The following is a 16,890-nucleotide window of genomic DNA, read 5'->3' as shown; positions in this document are numbered from 1 at the left end:
TCAATGACATTGCAGTTTTCGGACTCCTCTGACTCGTCACTCTCTTCCTCCTCTATAGAGTCTTTGATGTCGGTCAATCCTTTAGGAAATAGCACTGTGCCACCAATCTTGGCTCTCGTTACCGAGAAGGACTCCGGAGCCACTTCAGATGCCATATTCAGCACGTTCATGATGGACATACGCCTGCGTGCTGGCGCTGGCTGCGCTGGGGATCTTCCGAAAGGATTCGTGGCCTTCCGTCCAAAGACGAGGTTCTTAGCAGGCTTCAGCTCCGTGGCGAAGCTCGGTGGGAATATCGGTGGCGGCTCAGTCGCAAAGCTGATAGTTCGAGGTTCTGGGGATGTGGGTAATACGCTGGGGGGCGGTTGCGGTTTTACGGTTGAGGTGCTCTTGACTCGTTTTTCCGGCTCGGCTTTAGAGTTCTCAGGAAAACGTTTCCGCGATGGCTGACTGTCCTTCGGTCGGATGCTCTTCAACAGGGAATGGTAATCCGAAAGGAAAGGCACCATGAATGCGAACACATCTGGAACCACGTTCTTACCCTCCTTCTTGTCCACTGGCAGGAATGACTCCACATCACCGATGTACTGGCAGAGCATGACGTAGGCACTCAGCATCTCGCTTGTCCGTTTGAGAAGGTCGTCGACGGGACCAGCAGACTCTTCCCCAAAAGAGACCATCGCGTGGAAAAAGTTGTCAGGAAGCCCATCCACTGACGGATACGGCGTCTCTTTCTCCGTTATCAACGAATGGGTTTCGATCAGCGATATTACAGAAGTGTAGACGTGGACCAGCGACGTTTTCTGGGCGTGGCTTAGAGACGCCAACTCATCCGCGTCGAATATGGCTCCTCCTCGCTCTGCCAAGAAGGTGGCTAATGTGGTGCTGTTGTCCGCTGCAGTTCCCTTAAGCGAGAACAGTTTGGCGAGCGTCGGGAGCTTGAAGGCTGGTCTGTCTCCTAAAGGGGTGCCCTCGTTGAGAACTGTTTGAATGCCTACGTCGCCCCACCATTTCCCACGAACAGAATCGAGTTGAAGAGAACTCTCAGCTTTTCGGAGTTCCTTAAAAGTTGGATGCCGCACAGCAGAACTTTCACCTTTTCGCTGAGACTGGCGGTGATACTAGTGAAGGAGTTTCGAATGACCATGCACTCCAGCCGGAAATGTGCATCGGGGACTTGATCGAAGAAAAAGACAAATGCCTCGTCGTCAAGCAGCGACACATCAGGTGACACCGCTCGACAAGCCCGCACAGCCTTCACAAGAGCCGACCAATCCTGGAACTTACGGGCATCCGCCATGTCGGGTACGATATCCATCAGCACATTCAGGGTGTCAGTATCGAGGTCGGCGTTTAGGAAGTTTCTCTTCAGCGCGTCCAACGATCCTACACGTTTAATGGCGAAGTTGAGGGCGATGGCTGTGATCAAGGCCCACAGCACCCACTGATTCGTTGGGAGGCTCCGGGTCCTAGGGCAGAAGGACGACCCTTGCGGGTAGGTAGCTTGGGTTGTGCCTTGATTACAGCGACTTGCTTCTTTTTGAAAATCTGTACGATGGCCTCCCTGTCGATATCGTATCTGTCTCCGCTAAATATTGACGACTCTTCGGAAGTGGTACAAGGGAAGATAGGGCTCAACAACTGAGCGCCATCGCTAACTTGCCGACTGAGAGGCGGCCAGTGCAACTGCACAGTGCCGCATGGACTCATCTTCGCCTTCTTGACAGCCTTCTTTGGCGGTGCTTTCTTCGGGGGGACACCCTTCGATCGGAAAAGTGGCACAGCTCTGTCTGACTGCAGATAAGAACCTCACGTTTGTATCGCCTGCCACATCACGGATTTAAATGCTATTTAATATTTAAATTTAATTGTGTCCTTCCTTATGATAAAACGTGGCTTGCATTAACCAAAGAAGTCTCCATTTGAGTGACCAATCTTCGCAACCTCCCCTCGCAGCCATTCTCGCGCTAGCTCTTTGAACGCACCCACCCAAGGCAGGCCGCCGCCTTGAAACGCGATCCAGTCGTCGGTGTACCGGGCTGAAAAGAAGGACGTGCCGCCTCCGTACCAGACGGAATGCATCTTGATCAGCGAAGTAAACAGAGCGGCGTAGTTGTAGATGGCATCGCTGGGCAAGGTGTGGTGGTTCTGGTAGTATTGAGCCAGGTGGGCGATAAGCATCTGGTATCGCAAGCAAATCGCCGTCTCGTCGGAAATTTCGCCTCGGTGGTCGTCAGTTGGCATCCAAAGCCCCAGTCGGTTTCGGTCATTCGCTTGGGCCTGCTCCAATGCCAGAAGGAAGTCGTGCCATTGCCCCTGCTCCCATGTCAGGTCCATGACGGCCTTCAGCAGCTCTGACCGAACATGCAAGTTGTTGCAAGGGCGGATTCGCTCATAAATGGCCTGAACCAAGTCTCCCACCGGCCTGCTGGCGTCCAGCAGCTCATCCAACCACTCCTCTCGGGATTCCTCCATATCTTCCGATTCAAAACACTCATTCGCATGCCCCGATTTCGACTCACAGCGCGCACATCGGCAAACGAAGCTTCGCACACCGAGCAGAGCCTGCCGACTGGCAAGAGGAGCGGCCAGGCCCTTCTCAGTGAGGTAGGAGAAGCCAAGCGCCTCGCCGGCGGGGATATCCACCAGCGCTCGTACCACTAGCTGGTTACCGCAGGAGTACCGATACAGGTTGGGGCGGCAGGAGTGGTCGAAAAGGGAGCCAACAGAGTAGAGGCCAGCCCCGCCAAGCGTTTCTTGGAACGCGTAACCAGAGCGAGTCTCCGTACGAGGATCAAACGACAGCGCGTTGAGCTTGATTTTTGCGACAAGCATCTCTGGCGTCGTGTAGAGGGTTTTAGCTGCCTGCGGCAGGTGGGCTTGCAGGAAGGCAGTTACTGGAGACGGGTCGAATGGCGCTATGGCGAGGCCGGCCAACTGCTCGTCAGTTCGGGGAAAAAGGAGTGCTAATCGTGCTTGAAGTTCACTGCAGTCACCTGTAGCCTCATGGATGATTCGTAATAACAAAGTAATGCTGTCTGACCGACCATCGTCTGGTAGGAGGCTGTCAAGGCTGGAAGCTTGCACATTCGTAACAAAGAGGAAGGGGCTTTCAGCCACAACGAGCTCCCCTTTGCTGAGCCCAGACCTCGCCACAAACCTACAACCAAACTCGTCCTCCTGCAGCTCTATCTTGGTTGTCTTGAGCGCCTTTTCGCCCGCCAGAAGGCTGGCGATGCTCAACATCCCATCAAATTCCACAGAAGGCATCGAGCATGCTTGGATTAGTTCTTCCTCGGTGGAAATGGTGGTTGTAAGCTTGTTCCACCGAGCAACTGCACGTTCGTTGCGGCAGCGCAGGCTCCTCTCGCAGGGCGCAAACGATTCGAAGGCGCGAAAGTCGGTGGATTTGGGCACAAGGGCCGTTTTAACCCCCAAGGCCTCCAGAGAGAGCTTCACACTCATCTAATGTGTTATTAGGTAATTAGAGAGCTGAGGACCGGCAATGGGTAGCTGCGAAACGAGGCCAGAGGCCATCCTGTACGTTGCCTGACGTGTTGAGTCATGCTAACCTAGATGTCAACGCGAGACCACGATGGTAAACAAAACGGTCACAAGCAAGTTGCTAGACAAAACTCTTGGTTCGGTGTCCAGTGGGCGTCATTCCCGCCTGCCCCTCCATCTATCATCACAAACAAGTTGGGACCTTCACAAAACCACACTGCCCACCCAGATCGTGAAATGGAGGATTATGTCTCACCCTCTCTATCAACAGGCAGCTCGGGTAGTGGGTCAGGTCGTTGACAAGCGAGTTGGTATGAAGCAAGCGTTGTTCAGTCTGAAGGATACCAATAGGCTTCCAGCAGTCAGCGCTCTCGTGCACGGAACTCTGGACCACCTGAAAGACCTCCAAGACGCAATCAAAGCTGCGTTGAAGGTTTCTTGCCGCACACCTTACATGTTGGAAGTTTTGGTGTTCGAGATGGTCTGGGGTGCTGGGAAGATTGCTGGTGGGGGTGCCCTGGTACGAGGAGTTAAAGAAAAGGCGGCACGGCTGACCGAGCTCCTTGGCGTCTCTGCGCCTAAGGCAAAGGCCGCCGCAGGCCCTCGCTACGTACGCGTGAACTCCATGTCGCAACTTCCGTCCGCGGCGATGTCCAATCTTCCGTCCGGATCGTACATAAGCGCCCTGTTGCCGGATGTGGTGGTTTGCCCAGCAGGGACCTGGATCGTGGACTCTCCCTTGGTGGCCGATGGTAGTGTGGCGTTGCAAGATGCGTCGTCGTGCTTGCCTCCCTTGGCAGTTAACTGCTTGCATAGTCGAAGAGTGCTTGAGGTGTGTAGCGCACCGGGAAGCAAAACCCTTCACTTATTGGACCGTCTCGGTGACTCCGGCGTTTTGGTCACGTGCGAGAAAGACGCCAAACGCGCCGGGGTTCTTATCCAACGGATTCGACAACAAAGGGGTGTTGTGGGCCCTGTGCGCGCTGAGGTCGCTGGGAAGCCGGTGAGCAACTGGGCCAAAGCACTTGGCCGAGGACGAGTATCTCTGTGGTTCCGTCGATTTCACCAGGAAGGTTTGGGCGGTGTGACTATCCGAGTGGAAATCGGAGACTTCTTGGCGCTCGTACGGGCTGATCTGGAGGAATTCGCAGAGGAAGGCCCGGATCTGCTGGTTGTGGATCCCAGCTGCAGTGGAAGCGGCCTGCCGACATTTAAGACTGTGGACGTGTCCTTGAAGAGAGTGCAATCGCTCGTCGCCTTCCAGCAAACGATTCTTCAGCACTGCTTGGACCACTTCCAAGCGAGGATTGTCTGCTACAGCACATGCAGTTTATTCTATGAGGAAAACGAGGGTGTCGTGCAGCATGTGCTCTCAGAGAGGCCCGAGTGGAAGCTCAAACGACCACTGCCCTGGTGGGGGTCTGCCGCTGCGCAATCCGCGTTCCCCAACGTAGTCATCGATAAAAATGCAGTCGACCAGTGTGTGCGTACAAACCAAGAAGAGTCGAAGTGTCGAGGTTTTTTTCTCGCATGTTTTGAAAGAGTGTAATCATAGAAGTCGGTCGACACTTCACATCAGCAGAGTGAATCACTCCATGCAGAAACACCCTCGACGCGAATCAGCTGGGAATAGGAGCAGTTATTTGCACACACATGACATCTGTGCCGTTCAACGTACCAGATCCTGAGGTAGCCACGACTGACCTCCAATGCGCTAACGACCTACCATCCGACCTGACGCCAGATCCCTCCCACTCGACAATCTCCATAGAAGTCCGCGCCAGCGAGGACACCTTCTGCAGCGGCGTGGCTCTCGACCAGCCTACCTGGGTAAGGACGGGTGAGCGTACAGCTGCGGCCTTGGGTGACACAAGTGTGGAGAGTGGCGTGCCATCGACGCCAGCCAACACTGAGTGGCCTCAGGACTCGATAGAGCAAGCTCCGAGTCCAGGCCGTGTTCATTTGGACGTCATCACCAGGATAGAGTCGGATGACGAAAAGCCTTTTAAGGTTAACGCTGGAATGTGCTGTCGTATGACAATGGTACAAGGGGGGTGCTGCAAGGTGAAGCCGGCGACAGTGAGCGAAGGCAAAGATGTCGAGGTAGCTCAAGGCGGAAGACGTTCGAATGATTGATATGAATCGAGCTCACGCATCGACGGGCGATGGATGGGCCTGACTCGTCGTACTCGTCCTTGGTGATCCACATGGAGGCAAATGTGGAGAGGGAGGAGACAATGGAGCCTCCAATCCAGACGGAGAATATCCTTTCAGGGGGTGCCACAACCTTAACTGATCTGGGACTGGGGGCGAGGGCAGTGAAATCCTTGGTCATCCTCTCGCCGATGCCCTCGTACATGGTGGAACCGCCAGACAGGACGATAGCGCTGAGTTCTCCGCGGCTACACATGTCACACTTCATGATGGAGTTGACTGTGACCACGTGGATTCCCTTGGCCTCGTTACCCAGGAATCCAGGTTGGAACAGGCCCTCAGGGCAAACAAAACGCTCCTTGCCGACTGAAATGGTGTTGCCGTCAGGCAGCTCGTAGGTCCTGTCGATAGTGTCGGACTCCTCAGCTTTTTTCATAGTCCAACGCAATGTAGCAGAGCTTCTCCTTAATGTCACGAACGATTTCCTTCTAAGCAGTGGTAGAGAATGAGTGACCTCGGTGATGGAGACAGGTGACCATATAATCAGTGAGGTCGCGACCAGCAAAGTCGAGACGCTGCACAGCATGTGGAACGACGAATCCCTCGAAGATCGGCACGGTATGTGACACGCCATTCCCGCTATCCACGACAGTACCGGTGGTCCATCCGGAGGCGTACAGAGACAACACAGCCTGGATGCACACGTAGGTGGCAGGACACCCGAAAGTCTCAAACATCATTTGGAACATCTTCTCCCTGTTAGACTTGGGATTCAGAGGGGCCTCAGTCAGCAGCACAGGGTGCTCTTCAGGTGATAGCCTCAGCTCATTATAAAAAGTATGGTTCCATATCTTCTCCATATCGTCCCATGACGTAATGATATGCTCAATGGGGTAGGACAAAGTGAGAATTCCCCTCTTGGCCTGTGCCTCGTCTCCAACGTAGGCGTCCTTCTGTTCCATACCGACCATGATGCCCTGGTGCTTAGGACGTCCAATAATGGAAAGGAATACGTGAGACGGCGCACCTGCCCCGGAGAGTCCGCACTTGACCATATCGGAGCCATTATCTACAACGCAAGGAGTAGCGTCTTCGAAGTCTGTCATTGCTAATATTGCGAAACTCCACGTAACTACGCTTGGTCGCCCCACATCGGAATTATGACCATGGCTGGTAGCAGTTGCACCGCTTGTTTTTGAACAGTCTTGGTCCTCCCTGTTTCTGGAATTCCCAGAGATACGCGCCTGTGATGCCTCTTCGCGGGACAGCGACTCGAGACATGACGCGGTTTGGCAGCTGCTTCTCAGGGTGGAAAAAGAACAGCGAGAGCGACCCCCACCATCGACCTTCGTAGAAAGGACTCCCTCGATACTCAGGCTTTACGTGTAAGTAGGTGATGTCGTCCCAGCGTTCATGCTCCCATGTAGTCAGATTGGATGACATTAGGAAAAGGTGGTAGAAGCTTAAACCGACGACAAGGAAGTACAAGAAGGTAATGATCATCAGCGCCAACACAGCCCACAGGATCCGAAGGAGGACGTACGCCACTGAGACATGCAGGAAGTCCGTGACCCCGTTCATAACTAAGAACACAATGGCCAAGAGCTACGTGAAATTCGTACCTCACACCCACCTCACGACCGACGACTAGGAACTCAATTTGCTGTGCGACGCAGTACACGAGAAACCATTGTCGATTTCTCTCGCCTACGCACTGTCCTAGCCATACGCAGTGATGGTCGTAGGTGGTAACACAGAAGCCACAGTCCCGACAATGCTTGGTTCTCAACAGCTGGAAATGTTGGCAGGTTTCGCACCATCGAGAAGGGACATTGGATTGCCACAAGACGCCCTGCTTCAGAGCGAACAGCTCCGCAGTAGGAGCGCAGAAGTCCGCGGTGCTCTCGCTGTTCTCAGATTCCGCCAGAGCTTCCAGGTCCGAGAAGTCAAGCTCGCTGGCGTTGGACGCTTTCGACTGCGGTTTTGCCGGCGTGTAGAGCCCATAGGTCTCCGATAGCTCGACACGCCGCACCAAATTCGGCTCGCGAGGACTCCTGGCCAGCGGAGGTGGAGGACCGCTGAGAAGCTCCGTGCAGCCCTTGTACTCCTGAGATGCGCAGACCGTTTGCTTGCCCGGACCAGTCATACATGCTCTCGCATAGCAGAATACGCTCACGCCGATTGCAGACAGCATCACCAGCTTGCGTGCCGGCCCAGGGGTCCATCTCCAGAACTCTGACCAGCGCATGATCACTCCGATAATCCCCATGAATCCCTTGGAGAACTTGGACACACTCAAATCCGCTGGGGTTAACCGCACCGCCTCGTCGAAGAGGTTGACGAATCCTGGGAAGCTGACCAGCACACACGCAACTATCCATGAGCGCAACAAATTGACCACGAGAAAAGTGAACCACGGTCGCTCGCGACGGTTGATGCGGTCGAGGAGGTGGCAAGACGCGGCATACGGCTGTCATATGAACGCAGGGCACCCACACGGCGGAGCCTCGCTAATATTTGCAGAAGCATTTAGGCATTTTGACACGCCGCATAGCCGATCTCAACGTCTTGCGGAAAAATTCAGGATGAAGTGGGTTCTGTTGGAAGTGATTACAAATCCGAAGTCGTTTGAGTTGGCCTGAGTTTTGGTTATCCTTACTCATGGCCCACAATTCATGAGTCCACCTCTCCATAAACGGCGTAGAATTTAACTTAACACCATGGAAGGCGAACAAGACGGCGCCTTCAGCAGCAGGTGGGCGTTTTGGCTGACCATTGCTGGCTGTTCGGTTGGCTTCGGCAATGTTTGGCGATTTCCCTATGTCGTGTACACAGGCGGGGGGTTGTCGTTCCTGATCATATATCTACTTGTCTTGGCCATCTGCGCGATTCCTACTCTCATCGTGGAGTTCGGAATTGGACAAGTTTCGCGACACGGAATTGCTGGTGCATTCTCAAGTACTGGCAAACCCGGCTTACGCTGGGCTGGCGTGGGAGCGGTGATTCCCGGCTACATGGCCTTATTCTACCCGCTTCTGATAGTCTGGTCAATTACCTACTTCGTTGCTTGTTTCCAAAAGCAACTCCCATGGCAGGTTGCTGTTGGAGATGAAGACAGGTGCGCCGCATTTTCGAATGCCGCGGCGTGCGTCGCCAACAACTGCTTCGTACACAACGAAACAAAGTTATGTATCCCAGACTACATCGGTGCTGCCAATGGATTCTTTACGTCTGCACTGCACATCTTTCCCAACGAGCAGGGCAGTCCGAGTAATTTCTATTGGGGTACCTGGGGGTACCTTCTCTTGACGTATTTGACTGCGTACGCTGGCGTCTGTATGGGTCCCTCTCTGATGGGCAAGATCATGTACGTCACAATGACCTTACCCACAATCCTCTTGATCGTACTTCTGATTGTGGGCGCCACGCTCAGCGACGCTTCCATCGGGATTACTCGCTACATTGTGCAAGTTGATCCTGCCACCTTTGGTGATCTCTCAGCTTACGTCACTGCCACGACCCAAGCCGTCTTCAGCTGTTCCCTCGGAACAGGAATTCTTTTTACTCTGGGCGGCCACAACCCTCTGCGTCAGAACTTTGTTACCGACGCTTTCGTGATGACATTGGCCGACACCGGTTTCGCTTTTGTCGCGGGTTTCGTTGTTTTCGCCGTCATGGGCCATCTCTCTGGGGCGACGGGAGTGGAATTCAGCGACCTCCCCTTGTCTGGAAGCGGTTTGGCGTTCAAGTCCTACCCTGTGGGACTTACGTCATTGGCGTTTCCGTGGGCGAACATCCTCACCGCGCTGTTCTTCATAGTACTGGCTCTGCTTGGGTGGGATACTCTTGTTGCGTTCATCGAATCGCTTACGGACACCATTCTGATGTCGAACTTCAACAAGCGCAAGACTCACCTCGGCCGAAAAACGGTCTGTGGTGCCGTTTGTCTCACTCTCCTTGTGCTGAATTCACTTCTAGCTACTGATCAGGGAGCCCACTGGCTTGACACTGTTGACCATTACGTCTCTTTGCTGGTGCTGCTCGTGCTGACCTGGCTGGAGAACATGTTGGTATCCTGGGTGGTTAACGACGATATGTGTCTGGACGTGGTCGGACCTACCGTCTACTATTCCGCCTGGTTTGCGACTGCTGGAGTGCCTGCAATCGGAGGCCTCGTAATCGGTGCCGCTTTCAAGTCGGATACTGCTAATGGTGGAGGCTATGTCCTTCTCGTGACCGCCCTCCTGTCTATTCTGGGTGTTTGCGTCGTCCCCCTGGCAGCGAAGAAGGACCGTCGAGACGGCTCCGATCTCGCGGTTAAGGATCGCTACTACTACGTGTATGGTGCCAACGTCATGTTCTTCAGGGAGCAGGTTAAGTTGCTTACCCAGAGACCGTTCTGGTCTGGTTGGATGTATGTCATGAAGGTACCATGCACCATGTTTCTCACGTGCATCACTTGGATGTCCTTCGGCGAAAGGACCACCTGGGTGTTCAGCTTTACGAATGCCGCTGGTGACCTGGCTGCGTACTCCACCTGGATGCTCACGTGCGCCCTGATTTTGGTGCTGAGCTCCTACCTGTTCTCCGTCGTGGCCTTCTTCAAGCCAGCCGTCATGGACTGGTGGGTATCCGAGGACATTGACCGTGATCTCCTAACGCGTGACGCCGGCTTCGGCTACCTAGATGCTGAGAGGGTCCTCTGCAAGCCGGAGTCGTCCCAGATGGACTCCTCCCAGATTGAGTCTTCTGAGGTGGACTCGTCCTCATCATCCTCAAGCTCCTAAGTACAAGGGGCTTGACCTTTCTTTGTTGTACATAAGAGCGCTCCGCTAGATTCGGTGAAGAACCGCGCCGCTGCTCAGAGGTCTTCTATCGGTGTTTTATCTGCATTGTGTATAAATTTATCGAATGAAGTCTTCTACAAAGAATCTGTAAGATCACCCAAGTGTTAGGCGGGCAGCTTATCACAGCGGTGAGCACAATTATAACATGAGCTGACGCACATACGAAGGCGATTACGAACCTGTTGCGTGGCCAGTTACGGGTTGGTACTTAAAATCGGAAGCACAAGCCCAAGCTCCAGTCTTTGATTCCAGGGCCTTGAGAACTGCGTGTGACGCGGTTAAAGCCGCAAGCCATTGCGAGTCCTACGCTTGCCATGCGCACATTGTTACAATTCAACATGAGGAGAAGTCGGCCAAGCCTAGGGATACGAGCGACTTCCGCATTACAGACTCGCGCTCCTGTATAGCGTCTTGGTAAGCTGCCGAATGACGATGGTGTCTGTCCCGAATGTAGGGACCGGGTTCGTCGTGAATGGAGTTGAGGCCGCCACACTGCTCGTCGTGGTCTATCAGCAGGTTACCCAGATTCTGGTATCCTGCGGAAAAGGCGCTAACGTCACCACTGGTGGAGTATTCCACAAACGTGGTCGGCGGCTGCAGAGTGCTTTTGGGTCGGTGCTCTCTGTCGCCGGCGTCCTTGTTTGCGCGTTTCTTGCGATCTCGCCTCCGATTGCGACTCTTCGATTCTCGTACTTCCTTACGCTCGTGGCGAGTTGTCCTTGCTCCAGCGGTGGTAGAGTCCGGACTGGCGTTGTCTTTATTATGGGAGCTGCGATGTGAGAGAGTCTCCATGCGAAAAAGTCAAATTTCCGCTCATGATTACTCAATGCGCGGCCTGCAATTGATTTCGAAGACGCACAGCCCTCTTGGTCACAGACCACCTCTACTTGGCGGACGCACATGGAAGTTCCTGCGTACCCGCCGTAACCGCAGCGTATCGTCCTCTTCCTCCTTTGGCTGGTCGACAGAAACTGACGTGCCGGCGCCGCCACCTGAGGAGGAGGACGTAAAGGGCCCTACCAGAGCCAGGCTACGAATGCGGAAGAATACCCTGAGGGACTACTGGGAGTGAGGGGACAAGGGCAAAGCCATCCAGTGCAGATCCTGTGAGAACCAGCTGGGAACGACGGTTTGAAGAGTGTCAGCTGGAAACCTACGAGACCATGATGCGTAAGGTGGTTGCTCAGGTACGGGAGGTGTCGTTTCAGCCACGTCTCACGCCGGACAGCGAGCCTTTGGAGGCGGTGAACCTGACGTATACCCACGCATGGAACATCGGTGTAAGCGGCACATTAGTCCTTCAGCTACGCCGCAACTGCAACCCGTCTCCTTCACACGTGCGGCTGCTGCGGATCGACGGCACAGACCCTCGACGATTTCTGACGACCTACCGAGAAGGAGCGCCAGGAGACTTTAAGACGACGGATATCGTCATGAACATCGCTGAAGTTAACGCGGCATTGTGGAACGTGAGCCGCGGTCAGCTATTATTTATGTCGCCAGCCCCCACCTGCCCTGAGTGCGAAGGATGTAGCACGGGTTTATTAAGCCGACAGATGCAGCCGAAAAAGGTGCCTGGACTGTCTCGAGCGCAAAAAAAGGGTCACTGCCCTTCAGAGCACTCATCCCAAGCTGCCAAACCCCAACGGAGCAAGGCAGGTGACTCCAGCCGAGCAAAGAAGGGCGTGGAGGCGGATCTTACTTCCCGACGCCCTGGAAAGCGCACTGTAAAAGACAAACTACTCGGAAGAAAGATGCCATCCCCGTGAGTAACCAGCCCACAACGTACTCAGCGCAGAACCCATCATAAAATGGGCCTTCCACGGACTTCCCACGCAGAGTATGGCCGCGCTAGCCGTCCTGCTAACGGAGGCTATCCACCAGGGGGTGCTCTATGAGGGCCGCGTGAACGTCATGCGCGATAAGCGCAGCAAAAACGCGTGGAAGGACCAGTTTCGACACCGGCGCATGTCGCAGCTCGCTATGATACACAACGTATCTATGTCGTTGGAAGCTCCAAAGAAGCACTTCTGGTCTAGCACAAGTAGCGAAGCCCACACCAATAAGTCGTTCCTCGTTGGTGTGCCCGAGGACAGTTCGTGAATACAGTATCGTCAATACCTCTATTTATTGCAAATCTCATGTCTCGACGCGTAGATGAGTGGGTCCTTCTGGACGACGTGGACTCCTTCAAACGTATGGCCCGGAAGGAACCGCCTGCTGCCCCGCAGGCTGGGAATCCTCTACACAGGGCTGCCCAGGAGGTTGATTCGCTGGTGGCCCAGTGGAGGCTCTTCGGCGTACAAAGCGAGGCGTCGATCGACGAAAAAGACCTGTCAGATAAGTGGATTGCGGGATGTGCAAACTACGGTCCAATGTTCGAAGGCATTGGACGTGCACCAATCAGAAAGCGGTTCTAATCACAACACAGATTTTTGGAACAGCATACGGTTACCGGCCACAGTTTTGCTCAGGCTATCTCCTGCGGCTTGCTGGACCTCTTTGAACACCAACCTGGAGAGGAACTCCCGGAGGTATTTTTCCAATGCCTGTTGCGAATGTCGAACTCGAATTTTTTGCTGGAACTCGCGCTGTCGACCTAGTGACGGGTTTCTGATGTATTCCATCACGTCTTGAGGCGTCAGGCCGTTGTAGGGGGGCTGATAACGCTGCCCACGGGAGAGCTCCTTGAGGTACCTTTCTCGAACGAACTTCAGGTTGCACTGGTTTATGTTGGGTGTTAGCTGGTCCATCTCAGACTGAGCCTTCTGCGTCACATTGAAACTTCGTCCAGTCTCCACCAGGTAACCTTCGCCGACAAGACGCTCACAGAACGATCCAGGAAGCGTCTTTCTCTCCAAAATTACGTTGTACACCGCGGCTTTCAAAGCGCTGCCGTCACCCTCGGTCCCTCCGGTGGCAAAGAAATCGAAAGCCTGCAGCCAGGAAGCTCCAAACATGCCGTCATCGTCGGTTTCTTCCTTGTCACCTTTGAAATAACAATCTAGCATACCTGGCACGCGATCCTGGGGAACGCGCATCATTACACTGCCGAACCACCGAGTGTAAGGGTGCTCCCGGCGTACCAGCTCTGGAAAGGACGCCACCAGTGACTGCGAGAGCTCCGCAAGTGCCTGCGAGTCGCTGCATTTGCCAGCGGCCTTCGCAGGTTTACCTGCCACAACGCCGTCGTCGAAGAACCCCGCCTGCGCCCCGGAAATAATTAGTGACGCCGCGACAACCCTCATCGGATATGGTGCACAGTGCTCACAAGTGCTGACCGTCCGCGGCCAGGCCCCGTGACTGAGCCGCCGCCATCAAGGTGTTTGGCAGGACCAGAGTCGTGTTTTTTCCACAATGTCTGTAGTATCTATGTTGCGAATAGGGTGCGGTGCATGAAACAACCTATCTCGTACTACTTACTCAACGCTGCCATCGCTGTCATATTCATTGCTGTGGACAATGGGATATACGTTGTACAGAAGACATGGATCATCCCCCACTACCCGTACCCAGCTCTGGGCTTCCTCATCACTCAGTGCTTCATGGTGGTAGCCTATTGGCCTCTGGCATATGCAGGTCACGTCGCGGTACCATTGCTGAAGGAACTCTTCGCCTTCGAACGGCCCGACCCCAAGATCGCTCTTCGAATTATGCCTGCAACGATCAGTTTCGTGCTGTTCGTCATCTACGCCATCTACGTCTTGTCTCGGGTTGGATTCGCCTACATAGATCCTGTTAAGTCCCTGTCCATGCTCTTTGCAGCGCTGGTCAATGGCGGACTCCAAGGCCAATGGCCGGTGCCTATGTCGTGGGCAGCCATATCAATTGTCAGCACGTCCTTCTTGACCGTCTCCTTTGTGCTCCCTATCGCCACACTCGCCGTCGGCGCCACCGCAGCCTTTATTTCCGCTTCGAAGACGGTGATTCTGCAAAAAAGTCTTCACGTGATCGGTAACAACTCAGCCCGGCTGATGATGTACAACACCATCAACACCATACCCGCCCTGTTGATCTTGGCGCCCATACTCGACCTTTGGGTGTTCAAACAGGACTACAACCCTCTTGACATCAGTTGGCAGGTGGTTCTGGCTTACTTCGGAGTGGGGTGTTTGGCCTTCTTCGCGAACTCGATGTCCTTCGTCCTAGTCAAGAGAATTTCGCCAGTGGGATACCAACTTGTTGGCCTGAGCAAAGCCACCACTACCACCATATATGGCATGAGCGTCTATGGAGAGCTTAACTACATCACCGGCTTTTGCCTCTTGTTGAACCTAGTTGGGAGCTCCGTCTACATCTACGCCCAATACCTTATACCGCCGAAGGAACCTGAGAGGCGTCCCACCCTCTACACTGTTGGGGACCCTGACATCATAGACACAAGGGGTGCTATAGGGACTAGCAGTGACAAGCTCACCAGTGGCGACGACGAGACAGTCTACGTGTAATGACGTGATAATACTGGATAATGGTGAGCGACAACATACAACCACTTCTACCGGAGCAGTTAGGACAACGATTGAAACAACGATTGACTCTGAAGGGGCGGCTCACCTCTTGGCTTCCCCAGATAGATATCCCGCCGCCTCTACTCGTGGCGGCAGCGGTGATGACCACCCTGTTTAACTGCGGCGCTCCTATGAACAAGATCGCCGCCGGCATCTTCTGGATTAGAGGCGGCTTCTACCCGTGTTCTGGCGACTGCCTTCATCAAATAGTGGCGGTAGCCGATGCAGTGCAAACCTACGTGTCGATGGACCTGATTGTTCCTGCTGTGGGGGGACTGGTGTTGGATCATCTAGGGGCCAAGGCAACCGCTATCATCGCTTTGTTGCCCATGACGATTTCATACTTTGGCTACCTACCTCAAGCCGCCTCTATGGGATTGCAGCTACCCATGATTTTGCAGGGATCATTCCTCCAAATGGTTCTCAACCCTCTGATTACCTTGGGCTTCCAGTTTGGGTCTGCTAGCAGCAAGGTGGTTATCTCTTTGGTGTCTGGAGGATGTGAATTGGCAGGTCTCGTTTTTCCGGCTTTCAACTATATCATGGAGGCCTACGACGTCGAATACACGTCCTGTGTCATGTTCCTCATTGCACAGTCCGCAGCAGCACTGTTGTTTGTTACCTTCTTTCTGCCAAACGAGCTCGAGGACACCAGTGACGTGGAGCTTCCAACGGTACCGCCGCCTTCACTGACGAAGCAAGTGTGGAGCACACCGTATCTCCTCTTCATGGCCTCCTGGATCATCACCATTGTCAACATGACGACCATACTAAGCGCCGTGGACTCCATTCTCCTTGCGAATGGGGACGTTGAGGGCGAGGTCGCAACCTTCTTCGCAAACGGCTTGGCGTTCTCGTTTGTGGGTTGCGTGTTCTTTGGTAATGTCCTGACTATCGTGGGAACAGGACCGGTATTCGTTACACTTCAACTGTGCGCACTGACGACAAATATCTGCGCTGTCATTCCGAATGTGAGTCACTGGAATCCGTTTCACCCAGCTGACAGCGCAGCGCGTCCTCTCCGTTTGTTTTATTGCCTACAAGGGCTCACTGTTTACCGTTCTATTCAGCTTCGTGACCGACAACTATGGAGTGGGCAACATGGGCACTCTGGTGAGTATCTGCTCGGTCGTCTCAGGCGCCTTTACGAAGGTGTTGGGTGCAGCACTATTAAACCTGGCGGTTGAGAAGGGGATCTCCAGAGGGATTCCCGACTGGACTTTAATCATGTACGGTTTCATGGTGGCGCAAGTGCTAGCAGTGTTGCTTGTAATTCCGCTTCTCAGAAGATGATTTTCTACTTGCCGAAATTTGTTTGAAAAAATCCAAAAGAATTCGATGAGTGTCTTGTCTGCACTAGAAAAGGTGCGCCAGCTGAAAGCCGGCACTGTGTCGGCTCTGGATGCCTTTGTGGACACCCACGAATCGAACTTGGTGACTGTGACAGAGGAGGAGTACATGGCCAGCATGCGTGACAACGATTTCATCGTGGACGAGGATGGTGGGGATTACGCGGCGGGCGATGAAGTGGAGCTGTACTCCAGCGACGAGGCAGAGACTCAACCTCGAAAGAAGGTCAAACTTTCAAACAATGGCACTTTGTTCAAGCACTTCGATAAGATGCGAAGTCGGCGCACAGAACAGGTCGTCTCGCTGGACGAGGAGATGGAGGAGTTCGACCAAGCAATTCGAGAACCCGAAACGAAGAACCACTCTCCGCCGCGAGCCTCTCGTAAACTGTTCGGAAGATCAAATCTGGCGCAATTGAAGGTAGACAGAGGGCTATTTATCCGGCGAGGTCCAAATGTCTCCGATCCGAAACCCTCGAGTCAGCACTCCTCCCCCATCCGCCCCTGGGCTCATATACACAACTGACG

The 16,890-nt window shown here is 54.0% G+C and overlaps 14 protein-coding genes across 18 annotated transcripts; 7 read left to right on the top strand and 7 right to left on the bottom strand.

Annotated features, from left to right (window-relative positions):
- On the bottom strand, positions 1-1,833 carry KVP17_003487 (uncharacterized protein; the record flags this gene model as incomplete). 2 transcript variants are annotated; one of them, XM_068520831.1, is made up of 4 exons in its annotated part: positions 1-982; positions 1,009-1,419; positions 1,446-1,786; positions 1,814-1,833. In XM_068520831.1, coding segments are annotated over 4 exons (1,754 nt in total), but the record flags the coding sequence as incomplete, so codon positions are not given. The 2 variants fall into 2 exon arrangements, with proteins under 2 accessions (XP_068373786.1, XP_068373785.1); XM_068520830.1 differs by lacking the exons at positions 1,446-1,786; positions 1,814-1,833 and having other exon boundaries at positions 9-982; positions 1,009-1,318.
- Positions 1,834-1,902: 69 nt separating this feature from the next.
- On the bottom strand, positions 1,903-3,465 carry KVP17_003483 (uncharacterized protein; the record flags this gene model as incomplete). Its single annotated transcript, XM_068520824.1, has 1 exon — positions 1,903-3,465. One exon carries the CDS (start codon positions 3,463-3,465, stop codon positions 1,903-1,905), a length of 1,563 nt encoding a protein of 520 aa, XP_068373779.1.
- Positions 3,466-3,751: 286 nt separating this feature from the next.
- Positions 3,752-5,053, top strand: KVP17_003485 (uncharacterized protein; the record flags this gene model as incomplete). Its single annotated transcript, XM_068520828.1, has 1 exon — positions 3,752-5,053. One exon carries the CDS (start codon positions 3,752-3,754, stop codon positions 5,051-5,053), a length of 1,302 nt encoding a protein of 433 aa, XP_068373783.1.
- A 462-nt stretch (positions 5,054-5,515) lies between these two features.
- KVP17_003496 (uncharacterized protein) lies at positions 5,516-6,094 on the bottom strand (the record flags this gene model as incomplete). The annotated part of the gene is made up of 1 exon (XM_068520847.1): positions 5,516-6,094. The coding sequence occupies one exon, from the start codon at positions 6,092-6,094 to the stop codon at positions 5,516-5,518; it is 579 nt and encodes a 192-aa protein (XP_068373796.1).
- Positions 6,095-6,146: 52 nt separating this feature from the next.
- On the bottom strand, positions 6,147-6,764 carry KVP17_003495 (uncharacterized protein; the record flags this gene model as incomplete). The annotated part of the gene is made up of 1 exon (XM_068520846.1): positions 6,147-6,764. The coding sequence occupies one exon, from the start codon at positions 6,762-6,764 to the stop codon at positions 6,147-6,149; it is 618 nt and encodes a 205-aa protein (XP_068373795.1).
- Positions 6,765-6,816: 52 nt separating this feature from the next.
- On the bottom strand, positions 6,817-8,187 carry KVP17_003492 (uncharacterized protein; the record flags this gene model as incomplete). Of its 2 annotated transcripts, XM_068520843.1 has the most annotated exons (3): positions 6,817-7,263; positions 7,292-8,128; positions 8,155-8,187. In XM_068520843.1, the coding sequence occupies 3 exons, from the start codon at positions 8,185-8,187 to the stop codon at positions 6,817-6,819; spliced, it is 1,317 nt and encodes a 438-aa protein (XP_068373792.1). The 2 variants fall into 2 exon arrangements, with proteins under 2 accessions (XP_068373792.1, XP_068373791.1); XM_068520842.1 differs by lacking the exon at positions 8,155-8,187 and having other exon boundaries at positions 7,292-7,927.
- Positions 8,188-8,378: 191 nt separating this feature from the next.
- Positions 8,379-10,445, top strand: KVP17_003490 (uncharacterized protein; the record flags this gene model as incomplete). Its single annotated transcript, XM_068520834.1, has 1 exon — positions 8,379-10,445. The coding sequence occupies one exon, from the start codon at positions 8,379-8,381 to the stop codon at positions 10,443-10,445; it is 2,067 nt and encodes a 688-aa protein (XP_068373789.1).
- A 393-nt stretch (positions 10,446-10,838) lies between these two features.
- KVP17_003494 (uncharacterized protein) lies at positions 10,839-11,297 on the bottom strand (the record flags this gene model as incomplete). The annotated part of the gene is made up of 1 exon (XM_068520845.1): positions 10,839-11,297. The coding sequence occupies one exon, from the start codon at positions 11,295-11,297 to the stop codon at positions 10,839-10,841; it is 459 nt and encodes a 152-aa protein (XP_068373794.1).
- A 34-nt stretch (positions 11,298-11,331) lies between these two features.
- Positions 11,332-12,608, top strand: KVP17_003484 (uncharacterized protein; the record flags this gene model as incomplete). Of its 3 annotated transcripts, XM_068520827.1 has the most annotated exons (4): positions 11,332-11,573; positions 11,602-11,974; positions 12,068-12,270; positions 12,299-12,608. In XM_068520827.1, 4 exons carry the CDS (start codon positions 11,332-11,334, stop codon positions 12,606-12,608), a joined length of 1,128 nt encoding a protein of 375 aa, XP_068373782.1. The 3 variants fall into 3 exon arrangements, with proteins under 3 accessions (XP_068373782.1, XP_068373780.1, XP_068373781.1); XM_068520825.1 differs by lacking the exons at positions 11,332-11,573; positions 12,299-12,608 and having other exon boundaries at positions 11,669-12,274; XM_068520826.1 differs by lacking the exons at positions 11,332-11,573; positions 11,602-11,974; positions 12,068-12,270 and having other exon boundaries at positions 12,348-12,608.
- A 38-nt stretch (positions 12,609-12,646) lies between these two features.
- Positions 12,647-12,925, top strand: KVP17_003489 (uncharacterized protein; the record flags this gene model as incomplete). The annotated part of the gene is made up of 1 exon (XM_068520833.1): positions 12,647-12,925. The coding sequence occupies one exon, from the start codon at positions 12,647-12,649 to the stop codon at positions 12,923-12,925; it is 279 nt and encodes a 92-aa protein (XP_068373788.1).
- KVP17_003491 (uncharacterized protein) lies at positions 12,926-13,753 on the bottom strand (the record flags this gene model as incomplete). Its single annotated transcript, XM_068520841.1, has 1 exon — positions 12,926-13,753. One exon carries the CDS (start codon positions 13,751-13,753, stop codon positions 12,926-12,928), a length of 828 nt encoding a protein of 275 aa, XP_068373790.1.
- Positions 13,754-13,900: 147 nt separating this feature from the next.
- On the top strand, positions 13,901-14,953 carry KVP17_003488 (uncharacterized protein; the record flags this gene model as incomplete). The annotated part of the gene is made up of 1 exon (XM_068520832.1): positions 13,901-14,953. The coding sequence occupies one exon, from the start codon at positions 13,901-13,903 to the stop codon at positions 14,951-14,953; it is 1,053 nt and encodes a 350-aa protein (XP_068373787.1).
- A 20-nt stretch (positions 14,954-14,973) lies between these two features.
- KVP17_003493 (uncharacterized protein) lies at positions 14,974-16,306 on the top strand (the record flags this gene model as incomplete). The annotated part of the gene is made up of 2 exons (XM_068520844.1): positions 14,974-15,984; positions 16,013-16,306. The coding sequence occupies 2 exons, from the start codon at positions 14,974-14,976 to the stop codon at positions 16,304-16,306; spliced, it is 1,305 nt and encodes a 434-aa protein (XP_068373793.1).
- Positions 16,307-16,351: 45 nt separating this feature from the next.
- On the top strand, positions 16,352-16,888 carry KVP17_003486 (uncharacterized protein; the record flags this gene model as incomplete). The annotated part of the gene is made up of 1 exon (XM_068520829.1): positions 16,352-16,888. One exon carries the CDS (start codon positions 16,352-16,354, stop codon positions 16,886-16,888), a length of 537 nt encoding a protein of 178 aa, XP_068373784.1.
- Between the last annotated feature and the right edge of the window lie 2 nt (positions 16,889-16,890).

Source organism: the organism of the source record quoted next, assembly GCF_019968985.1.
Source record: "MAG: Porospora cf. gigantea B chromosome Unknown PgB_NODE_483_length_16890_cov_134.416, whole genome shotgun sequence".
NCBI lineage: Eukaryota > Apicomplexa > Conoidasida > Eugregarinorida > Porosporidae > Porospora > Porospora cf. gigantea B.
This window is presented reverse-complemented; position numbering and strand designations above follow the sequence as displayed.